Raw genomic sequence first — 15,378 nt, forward strand, 5'->3', positions numbered from 1 at the left:
ATCAAAACAACTTGTTTTAGGGAAAGTTTTGAGGTGGGTTCTAATTTGATTGTTAAGAGCCTCGGCTCTATATAAACTTTTCCCAAAGAATTTTGAAAAGGTCGGACAAAACCGGGGAAAAAAGCATACGGTGCACGTGGTCAGTTCATGCAGACCTTCCTCTCTGTATTTACTCTTCCAGAGAATATAGTACCTTCCCCTCTCCTCTCTCTCTAGAAAATTCCCATTTTCTCTCTCTAAAATCTGAAATTTAGGGTTTAGTCCCATTGAGAAGTTCCTGTGAAATATCCTTACTTTCTCATTCAAGATCTGTATAAATCCTAGCTCTCTGTGTCCACAGAAGGGGATTCAAAGCTTCTTTGTGTATCAACGAAACCCTAGAACTCTGCAACTCAAGCTAGAAGTTCAATCTCTATCAAGGCACCAGGTGAAGGCCTTGAATTCGAAAATGCAGTACAAGAACCTGGGGAGATCTGGTCTCAAGGTGAGCCAGCTGTCATATGGTGCATGGGTTAGCTTCGGGAACCAGCTTGATGTAAAGGAAGCGAAATCGATCCTTCAATGTTGCAGAGACCATGGCGTGAATTTCTTCGACAATGCGGAGGTGTATGCGAATGGAAGAGCGGAGGAGATCATGGGTCAAGCCATTCGAGAACTTGGATGGAAACGCTCTGATATCGTGGTTGCCACGAAGATTTTTTGGGGAGGTAATGGACCGAATGATAAGGGTTTATCTCGAAAACACGTAATTGAGGGAACTAAAGCTTCGTTGAAGAGGCTGGATATGGAGTATGTTGATGTTTTGCTTTGCCATAGACCTGATATCCAAACCCCTATTGAAGAGACAGTTAGGGCTATGAATTATGTGATTGATAATGGGTGGGCTTTCTATTGGGGAACGAGTGAATGGAGTGCTCAACAAATTACAGAGGCATGGGGAGTTGCGGAGAGGCTTGATCTTATTGGGCCAGTGGTTGAGCAGCCTGAGTATAACCTGTTTTCACGGCACAAGGTAGTTTCTTTTTTCTCTCTCTTATCTATAGCTCTGTTTTTCTGTTGTTTGCAGCTGTTTTTCTTTCTTGTCTGTCTTTTGGCTATTTGAATTGGTCCCTCTATCTCTCTCTTGAGTTTTCCCTGGCATCTGCTGTTTGATCTCTCTCCCTTCCCCCCTTTTGTCTCTCTCCAATGAGGCATGGGCAATATAGATTGAGGACTTGGGTTATAGAGAAAGATCTAATTTATTAACTTATTGATAGGATATATAGATTACATGAAATAGATTTGAACTGACATGATCAAATTTGGAAGCTTAAACTTGGAGATATTATTAGAAGGTTAAATCTGGGGTTGGCATGAAATATTGAATATGATTTCTTTTTGGAAAAACTTTATATAAGATTGCAACCTTAAAATGTAGAATTAAAGACACACCTCAAAAATCCATTGGAAAAGGCTGTTTTAATGTTCAAAAAACTTTCTAATTGATCATCTTGACATCGACATGTATGAATATGAAAAACAAACAAGATTTTGAGTCCCAGAAATAGTGCATCTGGCAATACATTATCTAGACCGTTCATTTTCAAGAATTTCATATGTTTATGGATCTACTTGATTTTAACCATTTTTGGGATTTAAAATTTTATAATTAGAGAAGAGAATTGATTTTCAGATAATCCTAAGAATTTTTTTACACCAAAATTACATGTCATGATAAAATTTGGAGCGCCTTAATTGGAATGTTTGAGGTTGCAACCTTATAGAAACCGCACCCTTTCTTGTTTATATTCTCTTTCCTTTTCTAAAGGAGGAGAGAGAACACTGAATAGAAGTAGAGAACCAAAAGAGGAAGAAAAGAGGGAGAGGGACTTCCTTTTGTGATTTTTGATATAACAGAAGAAGGGAGAACCACAAGATGTCAAAGGGAGAGATAAAAGAGTAGGAGTTGAGAGGATGTAGAGTCACTTGGAAAGGAGTTATGCTGGGGGGATAGCTGACTTATATATGACGAAATAGGCGAGGACTTTGAGAAAGTGTTCACGGCTATCAAGATGACCTTTTAAGGTTTATTCATCCTTCCTATGCTATCAGCTTTCGGAAAGTAGATAAAACACTTTCGTATGTTATATTCAAAATCAAATAGATGATCGTCACCCACATTGATGCACTGAGACGAGGTTAGGCAACTTCACTTAAGAAGTGTCAGGTATGAATGTAGCTTTGAGTATGGAATACCCACTTGCTTTTCCAAATGAGGAATAGCATATTTATCTACATCAAAAAGTGCCCAATACCACTTATGCATTGCTTTAAGTGATTTACAAAAACACGGGCCAAAACCATGAGCTAAAAGCAAATTACTAACCATGGGTTAAAACCATGGGCTAAACAGAAAAAAAAAAGCCTGATTTTTCTTTACATAAAGTGAGGAAAAATAAAATAAACACTTCCATTATGAAGATATTTTCTTCATAGGCCTTTTCTATTCTTCTAGAGTCTCGATCATCGACCAATCTTCTCGAATTTCTGGTTGTAAATTGGGCTCTTATCTATTTTGGGAACACTAGGCAACAAGATATCTTCTTTACAAGCGAGATATGGTCATTGACTTTTCATTCTTATACCTATGTTCTTGGAATAAAATTTGTACGGCTTGAATGACCTCCTTCTGTGAAACTTTCAAAATTTTGGAATATTATAAGATTTTGCTCCTTCAGAGCTTCGGACTAATCTTTAAGCGAGAAGTTTCAGAATTTGCTTTAGAACAAAAAATTTTAATTTCTAGTCGTGTACCCAACTACATTAGGTGGGGACCAAGGACTCTAACAAATTTTTTTTGCAGTGATCTCGATAATCAGTTTTGAAATATTTCTGGGCATTGCAGAAATATGTGGCATTGCAAGTTGGGGTTTCATGAAGCCCTAGGATCACCTGTTTCTTTATAAAAAATAGGTTCGCTATCAACGACAACAACACTATCAAAGATTGGACCATCTACGTATTAAAAGAATATTGAATCCAATTGAAGATTGGATCCTTGTTATTCTCCTTCAAGATTATGCTTCCATCGATGCCATCACTGGTCAAACCCATCTACGTAACTTGATACATCATCAGTCCATTCCCACTTAAACTCGGACATTGATTCGTGCTAATCAACATAAAACCCTCACGATTTGGATCTATCCTTGTAGATTCTTTTTTGTTTAAGGCAAACCTTGTTGTTGGCTTCACTTGTGCACCACTTTGTAAATTTCTCTGTCAAGTTCTCCATTTTCTTGAATATTGTAACCTTAAAAAAAGAGGCTTTTGGATTTCTTTTTTGGTTTTTTACTTGCTTCCCTAGAGCATCTGCCCTTGTGGATCTCCTAGGTCTCTTGTACTCATCCTTGTACTTAATTTAAGGTTAACATTATAAAAAAAAAGCAAAAGATCCACCTTTTTTTTGAACCTCAAACAAGCAAAATCAACAATAATGGAGGAAAAGCAGGGTTGTAAATCAACCCAAGAGAAGAACTTTCTTCTTTCATAAAGTAAAATTCATTCCAATAACATAAGCATCCCATAACATGATGTAATGATGTCCAACCATTTATACGCATATGAAGCCTAAAATTAACTTAAGATCCAAGTGAATAATTTAAGATTCTAGAACACCCCAAAACAATACCAACATTTCGGAAATACTCCCGTGAGTAACCCATGAACGACACCCATGAATAGTAACCAGTGCATAGTAAAAAAAGAAAATTAAAAAAAATAGAAATCAAGTGTTGGAGATTAACCATATATTGCAACCCCTAAAAAATTAACCCAAAAAAAAAAAAATGTAAACCCACTTTTTTGTACAGTTAGGCTTTATGTTTTAGGAATTTGATATGGCATTGGATTTAGTCATCTGGAAAATATTCCTGGTTATCTTTTCTTATATTTTACTATCCGATTTGATTGGTTTCAATTTTTTTGGCTCTTTGGTGCATGTTTGATGTGGTTCTGGTAATGGCCTTTTGGTGATACATCAAATGTGTTCCACTGTACTTGGTCTTGTGGACTTCCATTCAGTGGCATGGTGTAAGTCAGGGCTCGAAGTGTACCTCGTACAAACCAACATAATAAAAATTTTGCTGCAATTTATCTATTCCTTTCTTCCTGAATCCAATTCAAAGTTTGCACCTAATACAAGCCAACGTCTTTATCTGTTCCAAACTTTGCAGCTCACCTGCTCATTTTTACTTTGGTCTTGGGATGGGCCTTTGGATTTTGCAATTGCTAGCTTGTTTTCTTTGTTGTTTTCCTGCTTCTTTTTTATTTCTTTCTATTTGTTCAGTTATTTCCTTAGGGCACTTAGATTGTGTTCTGATTTCTTTGTTACAACTTGATTTGGTTCTTGAACTGGGTCTTGAAGAAAATAATTGAATGGCCTTTTGTTTGGTTTCTGATTTGCATTCGAGTATTATGCCACCAATCGAGTAGTTTTTCCCTTGAGATAAATCTGTAAAAAATTTCTCGGAGTGACTTGTGTTTGTTGATTTCTAGGTGAGAAAAAATTCCATTTCCAAATGGAATTGTATTTCTTTATGTGAAACATCCTATTATTGTTTCTAGGATGAAATGGGACGCACCAATTGCTCGGATTTCATTCTCTTTCTTTTTATTTACAAAATCAAATCTACTTGGCAGGTTATCTTGTAATGAAAGTAATTGGAGCTTTCATGGAACTTTTGGATAGAACCTAAATTATCAACTTTCATTGGCTACAGTTGCTGTCTGTAAACCTAGCTCTAGAACAAAGTAGTATCAGTAAAAATTGTTTCACATTGAAAATATATGAATTTCTTTTAAATCAGAACCCGTAGTTTTTCTAATTTGTGTTTCTTTTTCCATCTATTGTTTCAGGTGGAAGTTGAGTATTTACCACTTTACAGCAACCATGGAATGGGTCTCACAACATGGAGTCCTCTAGCATCAGGAGTGCTCACTGGAAAATACAGCAAAGGAGAAATTCCTCCAGACAGTCGTTTTGCTTTAGAAAATTACAAGGTCAGGATTGATGCTCATACAGTTAATCTCTCCATCTTTGTTTTTGTGATAGATGCCCTTAAATTTCTGTTCTAAATTGTTCTAGTTATGATGGCAAAGTTGTGGAATGCTAGTTTCTCAAATGATCTTTTGATGTTACTTCATTCTTGTATTTCCATGTTCTGACAATGGCATACAGCATATTGTTTTCTGGTTATGTTCTGAACGAGGATTTGCGAGACATTTTCCTAAACTATAACTGATTGCTTTTAGTTCTGGCGTATTTGCCTCTGATGTCACTCGTTTATCTTTTTCACTACATGAGTTTTCTTATTCAAACATTGGCTTAACGCATTTGAGTTTTAGTTTGATAGCTATTTATGCACTTAGTCACTGGAACCTAAAATTGATTGGTGCATTGGTCATAGTGTCATAGGACATGCATTTGAAGTTTGATTCCTATTAAAAAATGCTCCATGAGCTATTCAGTGATGCATACCTGGGAATCTATGGGTGTTGGCTTAGAAATCGTACAATCAATCTCTTGCATATAAAAAAATGTCTTCAATATAGGCATATATTAAATGTGTGAGTTAATCACTGAATGCAGGTTGGCCACATGCCTCATGGCAGGAAATGTTTGTGCGGATATTTACATGACTATCAATAGTTATTCTCTTGATGTAAATAGATGTATTTCTATACATGTTGATATCTTTTTCTTTTGGTAAATATACATTTTGACATCATTAATACAATTATAGTTAGCTCTTCTCCAAACAAAAAAAAGATGCATTTTCTGGAAAATTAGCTTGTATTGATTTTAATTTAATTAGAGAGAAGCTTGCCCTCCCGACATTCAATAGACTTGAGCAAACCAACAAATGGACAAAAATAAAATGTCCCATTTGTGCAAAGTATGTATCCTTTTGGGACTAGTTTCACAAAATGGGGGAAGGAAAATTGTGGGAAGATTTTCTGTGGGTAACTTGAATTTGGACCATACTTATCATATACAAATTTCTTAATTTTCATGGCTGACATTTATTTTATATGCTCACCAATTAATTGTTATCTTTGACACTTCTGTATGGATGAGAGTTTGTTTTTGATGATGCCAAGTCAAAATAGATGGCAACAAGTTTCTGTGTATGCTTTTGAGTTTGACACCTTCCATTCGATTCAGTTTTGTAAAGTCTACTTCACTTATTTTCTTATGGATATAATTTTACTTAAATAGTGAGGCCTATAGCATCTTTGACTATTGGGATTGGCTTTGTAGAATCTTGCTAGCAGATCATTGGTTGATGACGTGTTGAGAAAGGTTAATGGGTTAAAACCCATTGCAAGTGAATTAGGTGTGCCACTATCTCAACTTGCAATTGCTTGGTGTGCGTCGAATCCCAATGTCTCTTCTGTCCTTACGGGTGCTACAAAGGAGAGCCAGGTAAGCTAAACTTCAGTTTTTCTTTGTTTTTGATGAGTTGTTGGACTTGAAATGTCATTTGTTGGCAACAAAAAATGGAAATGTAAAGATGTTATATGAGAGTGGACATTCCAAGGTTGCAGTCCTAGTTGTTCTTACTAAGAATATGTTACCTTGGTATTCCCATATATCCCATACCAAGAAAATCTTTTCTGTCCAACACTAGTCAAATATAATAAACATGAAGGCAACTGTTACATTGAGAAAATCCCATCTTATATGTCGCTGATTTTATATGTGGCTGATTGAAGAGTGACGATTTTTTTCCGTCCTCATTTGTAAGGAAAGCATTGAATCCCTGAGGTTTACATAAACTGAGGCAGATAGACCCTGCCCATCTTTAATTATTCGCCTATATTTGCCAACTGATCTGCCATTGAGTTTGCGTTTGGTTATGCAGCTCATCATTGACATACAAATTAGATGAAATGCATTCTACAATAGTTTCATCCAATCCATTTGATAAACATCTGTGTCATCCCCATCGAGATGACAGGCTTTAAAAACTAAATAAATTTAGTCAAATTCTTATACCAAAGTTTCCTTGTTTTTTTTTGTGATCTGGGAAAATCCTTATAGCTGATTTTCCACGAAATATATCATATCGTTGGTTGAGATGGTGCTATTCTTTGGTTTTCTTGTTCAAATAACGAGTCTGGATTGAGGTATATTCTTATTGCAAGAACTTCCCCTTTGTGCAGATTCAAGAGAACATGAAAGCTATTGATGTCATCCCGTTGTTGACGCCTGATGTGCTGGAGAAGATTGAGGCAGCTGTTCAAAGCAAACCCAAGCGTATTGATTCCTATAGGTAACTCAAGGATCGGCATCAAGCCACACGCAGTCGTGGCATCTGGCATTCTCATTCAATGAGGCATTTGAAGTTCGAGTTTGTTGTTTTGATGATGGTTGCGGGCAATGTGATCATTTGGCATTTTCATCCCAGAGGCCTTTGAAATTCCTGTTTTCCACATTCATTCGGGACGGTTTTCTTCTTTGTATTTGTTCTTTGTTCAAATCTGGTGAATGATTGGTTTCCTTTTGTATGATTTGGGTTCTTGTACTGTTGGGAAAATAGTATGTTTTGGGTTCTCACATGATTTTAGTTCTGTTTGAAAGTCATAACCAGTCAAGAGGCACTGTGATTCTGTGCATTTGTGCATGTATTCCTTTGGTTTGTGATAGACTTTGGCAATAAAGGGCTTAAATTGTCTCGCAAAATTAAAGGGTCAAGAGAACCCATTTACCCTTTTAAGTTTCTTGTCATAAAGACACTCATAAAAATAGTAGTTTTTTTTTTTTTTTGAAAATTTTCAAATTACCTTGTTTTGATTGTGATTTCTTAACCATTCCAGAGTATTTTGGTTATTGGCTTACTTTAGTGACATGAGAAATTTACAAAATTACTTCTGATTATTCAAGGTTTCGAACGTGGAACTATTAGATTATAAGAATAGCTTTGGTTTTATATTGTTTACTTTGGTATTCTGGTTATATGTTAGTCTCATTTATTAACTGTGAACAACAAGAGGCAATTTCCCGATTTGTTTAAAGCTTGGGTTAATGGCTAAAATGCCTTTAGATTTGGTTGGAGCATGTGTGAAATTACTAAATTACCTTTTAGTGTTTAGGAATTTCAACTTTGAAGATAATTTGGAAAATTTAGAATAACTTTGGGGTGCTTTTATTGATGAAATATAAATTGTAATAAACTTTATGGAATGAAACTTAAAATGTAAGAAGTGAGAGTCCTCAAGTTGGTAATGATTTTGTTGGTTAATTGAAGGCCTTTGATGATATTTTCTTTAGGGAATCCTACTTTTCTCAAGGGGCAGCGCTCAAATCCTACTAGTAGTTGTAGGTGTTATTCAAATGTTCCGCATGTAATATTTTCATTAATGATAATTTTGTAAGCAAAATAAATTTACAAACTAAAAAGAAAATATAAATTGAAATAAAAAATAATAATTTTTAATTAAATAAAAATAAGAATTTCACACAGCGAGAAAGAGAGATGAAATACTCTTTGCAACTAGCAGTAATTGAAATACTATATGATCTTAGACAAACAATGAAATGAGTGAATAATACAAATTTTCAATATATCAAGTTAAGTAATATAGAGAGGATATTGTTATGATTATTAATTCAGCTATAGGAATATTTATTACTTTAAAAAAAAAAATTAGTATCATGTACTTGTTTTTATCTTATTAAAATAGACTAACATGAACTAGCCAAAAAAAGGATCAATATTATGTAGTTAAAATTCTCATAGTACAATATAATTGTTTTATTATGACTAATCAAACTATATTTAATATCTTTATTCTAATTGAATATTATATTTTTATAATTATCAAATAATGATTATTATTAAGAAAAATGACTTATAGCCCCTTCTCCGTAATTTTCATCCCTGTTAGACTACCGAAATCCCTTGCATCTCCTAAAATTTAAAACTTTGGGATGGTTAGCCTCCCAATTATGTTTTTCTTTGTTTTTTTTTTTTTTTACAAATTTAATCATTGTATTTTACAAAATATCAAACCCGATCCATTAGTCAGCTCCCTCCCCTTTTTCTTCCATTGCCGAAAACCAATCTTACCTTCGAAGGACCCCACCCTACAAATCTAGACTTAAAGAGAAAAGAATATATTTTTTTAATATTATGACCTATTTTATAATTACATCAATATGAACCTACAAAATATTAATCAAGATTATTATTATTATTATTATTATTATTAATGGTTTATTATTATTTATTTATTTATTAAAGAAATTGATCAAAATACTTATAAGAGGTAGACTATTGAACAATTAATATGTTATTGTTGTTGATGTTGTTAATGTTATTAAAATTTGTATATAAAATCACAAAAATATATACAAAGAATCTCATATGTTAGAATCTCTATGGAAATCTCGGAACAAACTCGTCTGTCTCTTTTTTAAGAAAAAGGGCCAAGTCGGGGTGGTAGCATCCCTTCCTTAGTTACCACATCGTGGTAGCCATTTCTACCGCTGACACTCTTGATCTATTAAAAAAACAGGTAGGGACGTGTCTTTACCACTGAATTACCCAAACAGGCATCTCTTTCTCTCTATGATATAGCCATCTCTCTCTACAGTACAAAAAACTGTAATTTGAAGGTAGAAACCCGAAATGGGAACTTTTTTTGTTTACGAGATTGATAAGCTTTTCTGTAAGCAGGATGATGCACGTTCCTCAATTAAATCAATGTTATTATGATCTTCAAGGGACTATTTTCGATCACTAGAAGCTGAAACCTGCAAATGGGCTTTTCCACTGATTAAAAATTAACTGAACTTCCTCCAATTGAACGCCAACAGAAGTTTAATAATATTCCCTTCCGTATTGTATCATTTATTGTATTGTATCATTCAAAACAATGCTCCTTTTTACTGTACACAATGATAAACACGCTTCAAGGATGCTTAAGGTCCCATGAGGATTTGGGTGAGTATATTTTTCTAGGCCAATTTTTCGAAAACTAGAAAAATGGTGGAGAGAGAGAGATGGCTGTTCTGTAGAAAGAGAGAGAGATAGCTGTATCATAAAGAGAGAGAGGTTGTGGTGTGACGAGAAATGGAGAGAGAACGAGGGCTATGCTATGAGGAGAGAGAGAAGGCTTCGGCAAAATAGTGTAGAGAGAGATGGCTGTTTCGTAGAGAGAGAGAGAGAGAGAAAGATGGCTTTATCTTAGACAGAAATGTGGCTGTTTCCTGTAAGGAGAGAGATGGGTTTGCTCTGCCATTTCCGTAGAGAGAGATATGACATGGGTGTTTCATGTAAGAGAGAAAAAAAATGGGTTTGCTTTGCCATATCCATAGATATCCTTTTTCACATGTTAGGCGACTCTCCCAGGGGCTTACTATTTCAATGAAAACGTATAAGGTTTTCTCTCTTTGAAGTTTCCAACTTACACCATCTATTTTTATCCATTTTGCTTAGGCCAAAGGCGCATCTCCCTTTTCTAACCAAGGCATTAGGGGTGTATATATAGAAGAAAAAAGTATTCCTAACGTCTATGGGTGGATGTGAATAGTGATTTCGCTTATCTTCATCATCGTCCAAGTTTCATCGCACGGTCACGATTATTCGGTAGTATTTTATTTTTTATTTTTTTATAAATCGGAATGACTTGAAATTTAGAAGGTATGTAAATCTTACTGAGGTGCATCTAATAAAAATATTAAAAAAAATTATCTGTAAAAAAAATTGATCAAAATACCCCCGAAAAGTTTCAGGGGTATTTTGGTCAATTTTTTTGTGTAAAAATATTTATTTATATATTTTTCAAAGATTCCCCTATTTTTGATGAATATAAGCTTCAAATTTCAAGTCAATATGATTCGTAAAAAAAAAAAAGAAAAATGAAATACTACCGGACAATCGTTACAGCGCGATGAACTTCAGACGGTGATGGGGGTAGGTGAAATCACTGTTTATTTTCATTTATAGGTGTTGTGTAGTGTTATATATATATATATATATATATATATATATATATATATATATATATATATGGAAGATGCTAGGGTGAGCCCACTAGCTCACAGGAAAAAATAAACTCAACAGTCCAGATTGAATTTGGGCAGATTTGACGATCATGGATATCTAGTAGTGTTTGAATTTTAATTTTTTTTATACAAATTTAAATCACTTGAAATTTGGAGTGTGTATACATAAAAAATAGGTGAATCTTTAAAAAATATAAAATAAATATTTTACATAAAATAAATTGACTAAAATACCCTTGAAAAGTTTCAGGGGTATTTTTGTCAATGTTATTTCTGGAATTTTTTTTTATATATTTTTATTAGGTGCAGCTTGATGAGAAGAATACACGCCTAAATTTTCAAGTGATTTGAATTTTTAGAAAAAATATTAAAATTCAAATACTACCAAATATCTATGTTTCTTAGATCGGCCCAAATTCAATCTGGGCTGTTGAGCTTACACTATTCCATGAGCTAGTAGGCTCACCCAAGCTTTTTATATATATGAAAAATTCTAAGATTAGTCCACTAGTTTATATGAACATATGAGTTCATATGAGCCCAATGGGCCAGATTGAATCTGGCCTGATTTGACGGTCATGACCTCATTTCGTATTTGAATTTTAATGTTTTTTATACAATATGACCATTTACCTTTTATACATAAAGGTCATAGTTACTTACATTCTTTCAATGTGAAATCTAATTGCTTGGGTGTGTTACAAAGATCGAAAAAATTTCTTTTGAAGTATGAGCTTGGTCAATGGAATAAATGGAGCCATATATATATATATATATATATATATATATATATATATATATATATATATATATATATATATATATATATATATATATATAGCTGATTAATAGTTGATGGTTGTTAAATAGTGAAAATGAGTGATGCTTCAAATAGCCCAAAATGAATTGTCACAAGGATTCGAACAATTACGACCCAGGTCTTGAAAAAGAACTTTCACTCTCTTTATAAGTGGAATTCGATTTTCACTTCCAAACTATCACTTATGCACTATCTCTTCTTCTATAACTTTCTCTATCTAAAATAAATGTAATATGATACTTAGAGATCTTGTTGCTCTTGTGCATTGAATAGGAAAGATAGATGTTTCATCCTCTAATTTTAGGTATGACATGGACAAATTTTCTTAGAAAACTTTAACACACATCGGTTATTAGTAGTAGACCCAAATAATGTCATGAGATGGCACGCAATATTGCCCTGAAAGCAGGGATATCTATCATGAATTTATATCCAATAAACTGAATTTTGTAGCCCTAGTTTCACCCACAACCAATAATTTCACTCTCATCAGCACAAGTTGATGGATCTAATGGCTTTTTGCATTTTAGTTGTGCCGATCGTTCCTCCTTTCTTATATAAGTAAGAAATTACAAATTTGTTTGCTTTGATTATATACTTGGTGAATTACAAACCGAAAACACAACATTTCAAATAAATTAAAACAAATAGTGCCTAAAGCATGAAAAAAGATAATGAGAGAATTATAAAATAAGGGGACAATGGGATGAAAGGATTTTCCTGATGCATTATAGGATTATCAAACTTCTCATAAGAATTGCAGGTGGCACCAGTGTATGGCATAGACGTAGTAATGCTAGTTGAGGTTGAAATACATTCTCTTTGAACACATGCTCATAATGAATCAAGTAAGAAGTGAATTATGGCTGGTTCCCGATATATTGCGGGAACTTGGGTTGCCCAATCGTTTAGGATGATTTTCGATTTGGATCAGGCGATTCTAATTTGGATTGCGGAATTTACTTTTTCAAAAAAGAGAAGTGAAGTACTAGGGCTCAATTAGCTCCACTCGGTACACTTGATGAACGGCGACTTCGAGTAGTTAATATCATGAGAGTCTGTCGCAACGAAGTTGATGAGCATATCAAAAGAAAGTTGACAACAACTCCGAACAATCTAAATATGAGAACATAGTTCTTAAGAAGACCTCGTTGTTAGTTACCAATTCTCACCCCCTTAGGAAATATAGATCAGTTTGGGAAGGTCCCTCTGTAGTTGGAGAGGTACATCCATGAATTATGTATGAGATTATAAACCAATAGGGCATAAGAGTTAAATGAACCCACCAATGCCATGTACTTCAAGAATTTCTAATCTGTAAAGGTTTTGTTGACAATTATAGGAAGCAGATATTGAGCTTCCAATCTTGTGTATATTAAGTATTCTATATTGAGTTTCCTATTTTGTGAAATTACAATTGTAATGGGATTTATTTCTTAAAAGGCAAGATTTGTAACTCTATATCTCAATAAATGAGATACTGGTTTACCCTCTGTGGATGTAGGCATCATTGATGACCACGTATATGTCTGGTTGATTCTTCTTCTATCTCTTTCTTCTCTATTTCTTTTATTGCAAATTCTACAGGTTTCTTATAAAAAAGAAATAATGAAAATCAAAGGGGGGGTCTATTGGTAAGATTTTAGGAAATAAAAAAGTAAAAAAATGTTGAACATTAGCTCCACAATTAAGTTTGGGTAGGTTAGACCTTCATTAGATAAATAAATTGATATCACCACCAAAGGCATCATAGGTGGATAAATTGTAAGGGCCAGTGTTCGCAAAATCGAACCAGAACGGTTAACCGGACATGGGTTTGGAAGCGGTTTAACCGGCCTAACTGGTAAACTGGCCGATTCAACCACTCTAACAGACAAGTCCCGGGCGGTCAAAAAAAGTGTTGAAAAAAAATAAAAAAAATAAAAAAATACTAAAATATGAAAAGCATATAAAGAATGATTAAAACAAAACACATTCAAATGAAGTTGAAAATTAATGAAAAAAATGGATTTTAACCCATTTTATGTTTTTCAAGGGCTATTTTTAAAATTTTCTAAAAAAAGATGGGAAAAATATAAATGTGAGTATTAATAGCCAAAACAATTTTTAATCTTTACCATAATGTAAATAATATTTAAAAATACATTATAAATCAAATTCTTTATTTTTGAGAATATTTATATATATATATATATATATATATATATATATATATATACCAGTTGATCACCCTAACCGCCTAAAACTGAAACCGGCCACCTGCCGTTTCCAATCTAATGAGGCCGTTAGCCGTTAGATCGGGTGATTTTACGAACAATGGTAAGGACTATCCTTAAATCGAGAAATTTAGAAGATTTGTCATTACTCATGGCTTCAAGAGTTTTCAAAAGGTTTTGAATATTTTCATGTTTCGAGGATCTCTTCCACAAGTACGTGAAGATAGAATTGCTTCTTTATTCTGGCCTCAACAGCAAAGAGCCGAACATAAAGCTAAGCTCCTGAGCCTATTATCTATCGAGAAACTAGATCGGCATTCCATAGTTATGCGTTTTTAAACTTTGCAACTTCAATTTCAATTTGGATTTCAGATTACAATTTCAAGCATGTCTTTAATTTCACATAGGATTAATTTTAAGTTCAAGTTCAATTTAAATTTCAAAATGCTATTTCATTTCCAAGTAAGTTTCAATTCAAGATTACCTCCAAGTTCAAAATAAATCCCAGTTTCCAGTTCGTGATCAATTTTAGATCTGAATTCAAGCTCAACTTCAAAGTTAAGACAAAATTGGTTTCAAGTTTAAGCTCAATTTTTTCAAATTTAAGCTCAAGTTCAAATCAAACTAGAAATTAAATATCTAGTTCAATTTCAGGATCAATTTTAAGTATGAGTTCAAATTCAAGAGTTAAATTTAACATCTCATTATTGAAAATGTAATTTCTCAACTGCTTTCTATGTGTTTCCAAATTTTTTTTAAAATATTGTAAAAAATATGACAATGTTTATTCTCCTACTCTATTTCATGAAATTCTCCCTTATTTTCATTCATTCATAAACCTTCTGTTTAGAGCAATTCCAATAAAATGAACCTTGGAGAAACCCTATGAGTAAGGGCAATCGAAGTAACTTAATAAGTCATTTTCCATTTCGAGATCTGGTTTCAAGTGTCGCTCCCGTTCTACTTTCATTTCCAATTCCAACTCAATTGCGACTCCAATTTAGTTGCGAGAATTCCATGAAACCAGAGCACATGCCAGCATATACGAGAAGAACTGGATCAGTGATCATGCAAAAATGTTAATTGTTCTTGTTTATTGTTCCTAGGTGCCCTAAAAATAAGATAGTGTTTTTTTATCATAGATGATAGGGACCAACCAATCGTGTTGTTTTTTGAGTAGTTCATTTTCAACATTCATTTTCCTTTTTGTTTTCATTTATTTTCTATAGGCGTATCTTCTTTAAATACTTATCCTGCTTCAGATAAGCATTATCAATGTTGAAGAGAGG

At 33.6% G+C, this 15,378-nt stretch overlaps 1 protein-coding gene across 1 annotated transcript; it reads left to right on the forward strand.

The window, feature by feature from the left end:
- The first annotated feature begins 350 nt into the window (after positions 1-350).
- KAB1 (potassium channel beta subunit 1) lies at positions 351-7,726 on the forward strand. The gene is made up of 4 exons (XM_006854344.4): positions 351-1,012; positions 4,897-5,040; positions 6,302-6,466; positions 7,207-7,726. The coding sequence occupies exons 1-4, from the start codon at positions 449-451 to the stop codon at positions 7,318-7,320; spliced, it is 987 nt and encodes a 328-aa protein (XP_006854406.1). The 5' UTR covers positions 351-448; the 3' UTR covers positions 7,321-7,726.
- The last annotated feature ends 7,652 nt before the right edge of the window (positions 7,727-15,378 follow it).

This window comes from Amborella trichopoda, chromosome 7, assembly GCF_054954075.1.
Source record: "Amborella trichopoda isolate Santa Cruz 75 chromosome 7, AtrichopodaSantaCruz75HAP2 v2.0, whole genome shotgun sequence".
In the NCBI taxonomy this organism is placed as follows: domain Eukaryota; kingdom Viridiplantae; phylum Streptophyta; class Magnoliopsida; order Amborellales; family Amborellaceae; genus Amborella; species Amborella trichopoda.

Coding starts and splice junctions, on each gene's coding strand:
- KAB1 (XM_006854344.4), top strand. CDS start 449: ATGCAGTACAAGAACCTGGGGAGATCTGGTCTCAAGGTGAGCCAGCTG. Junction 1,013..4,896: donor ACCTGTTTTCACGGCACAAG/GTAGTTTCTTTT, acceptor CTATTGTTTCAG/GTGGAAGTTGAGTATTTACC. Junction 6,467..7,206: donor GTGCTACAAAGGAGAGCCAG/GTAAGCTAAACT, acceptor CCCTTTGTGCAG/ATTCAAGAGAACATGAAAGC.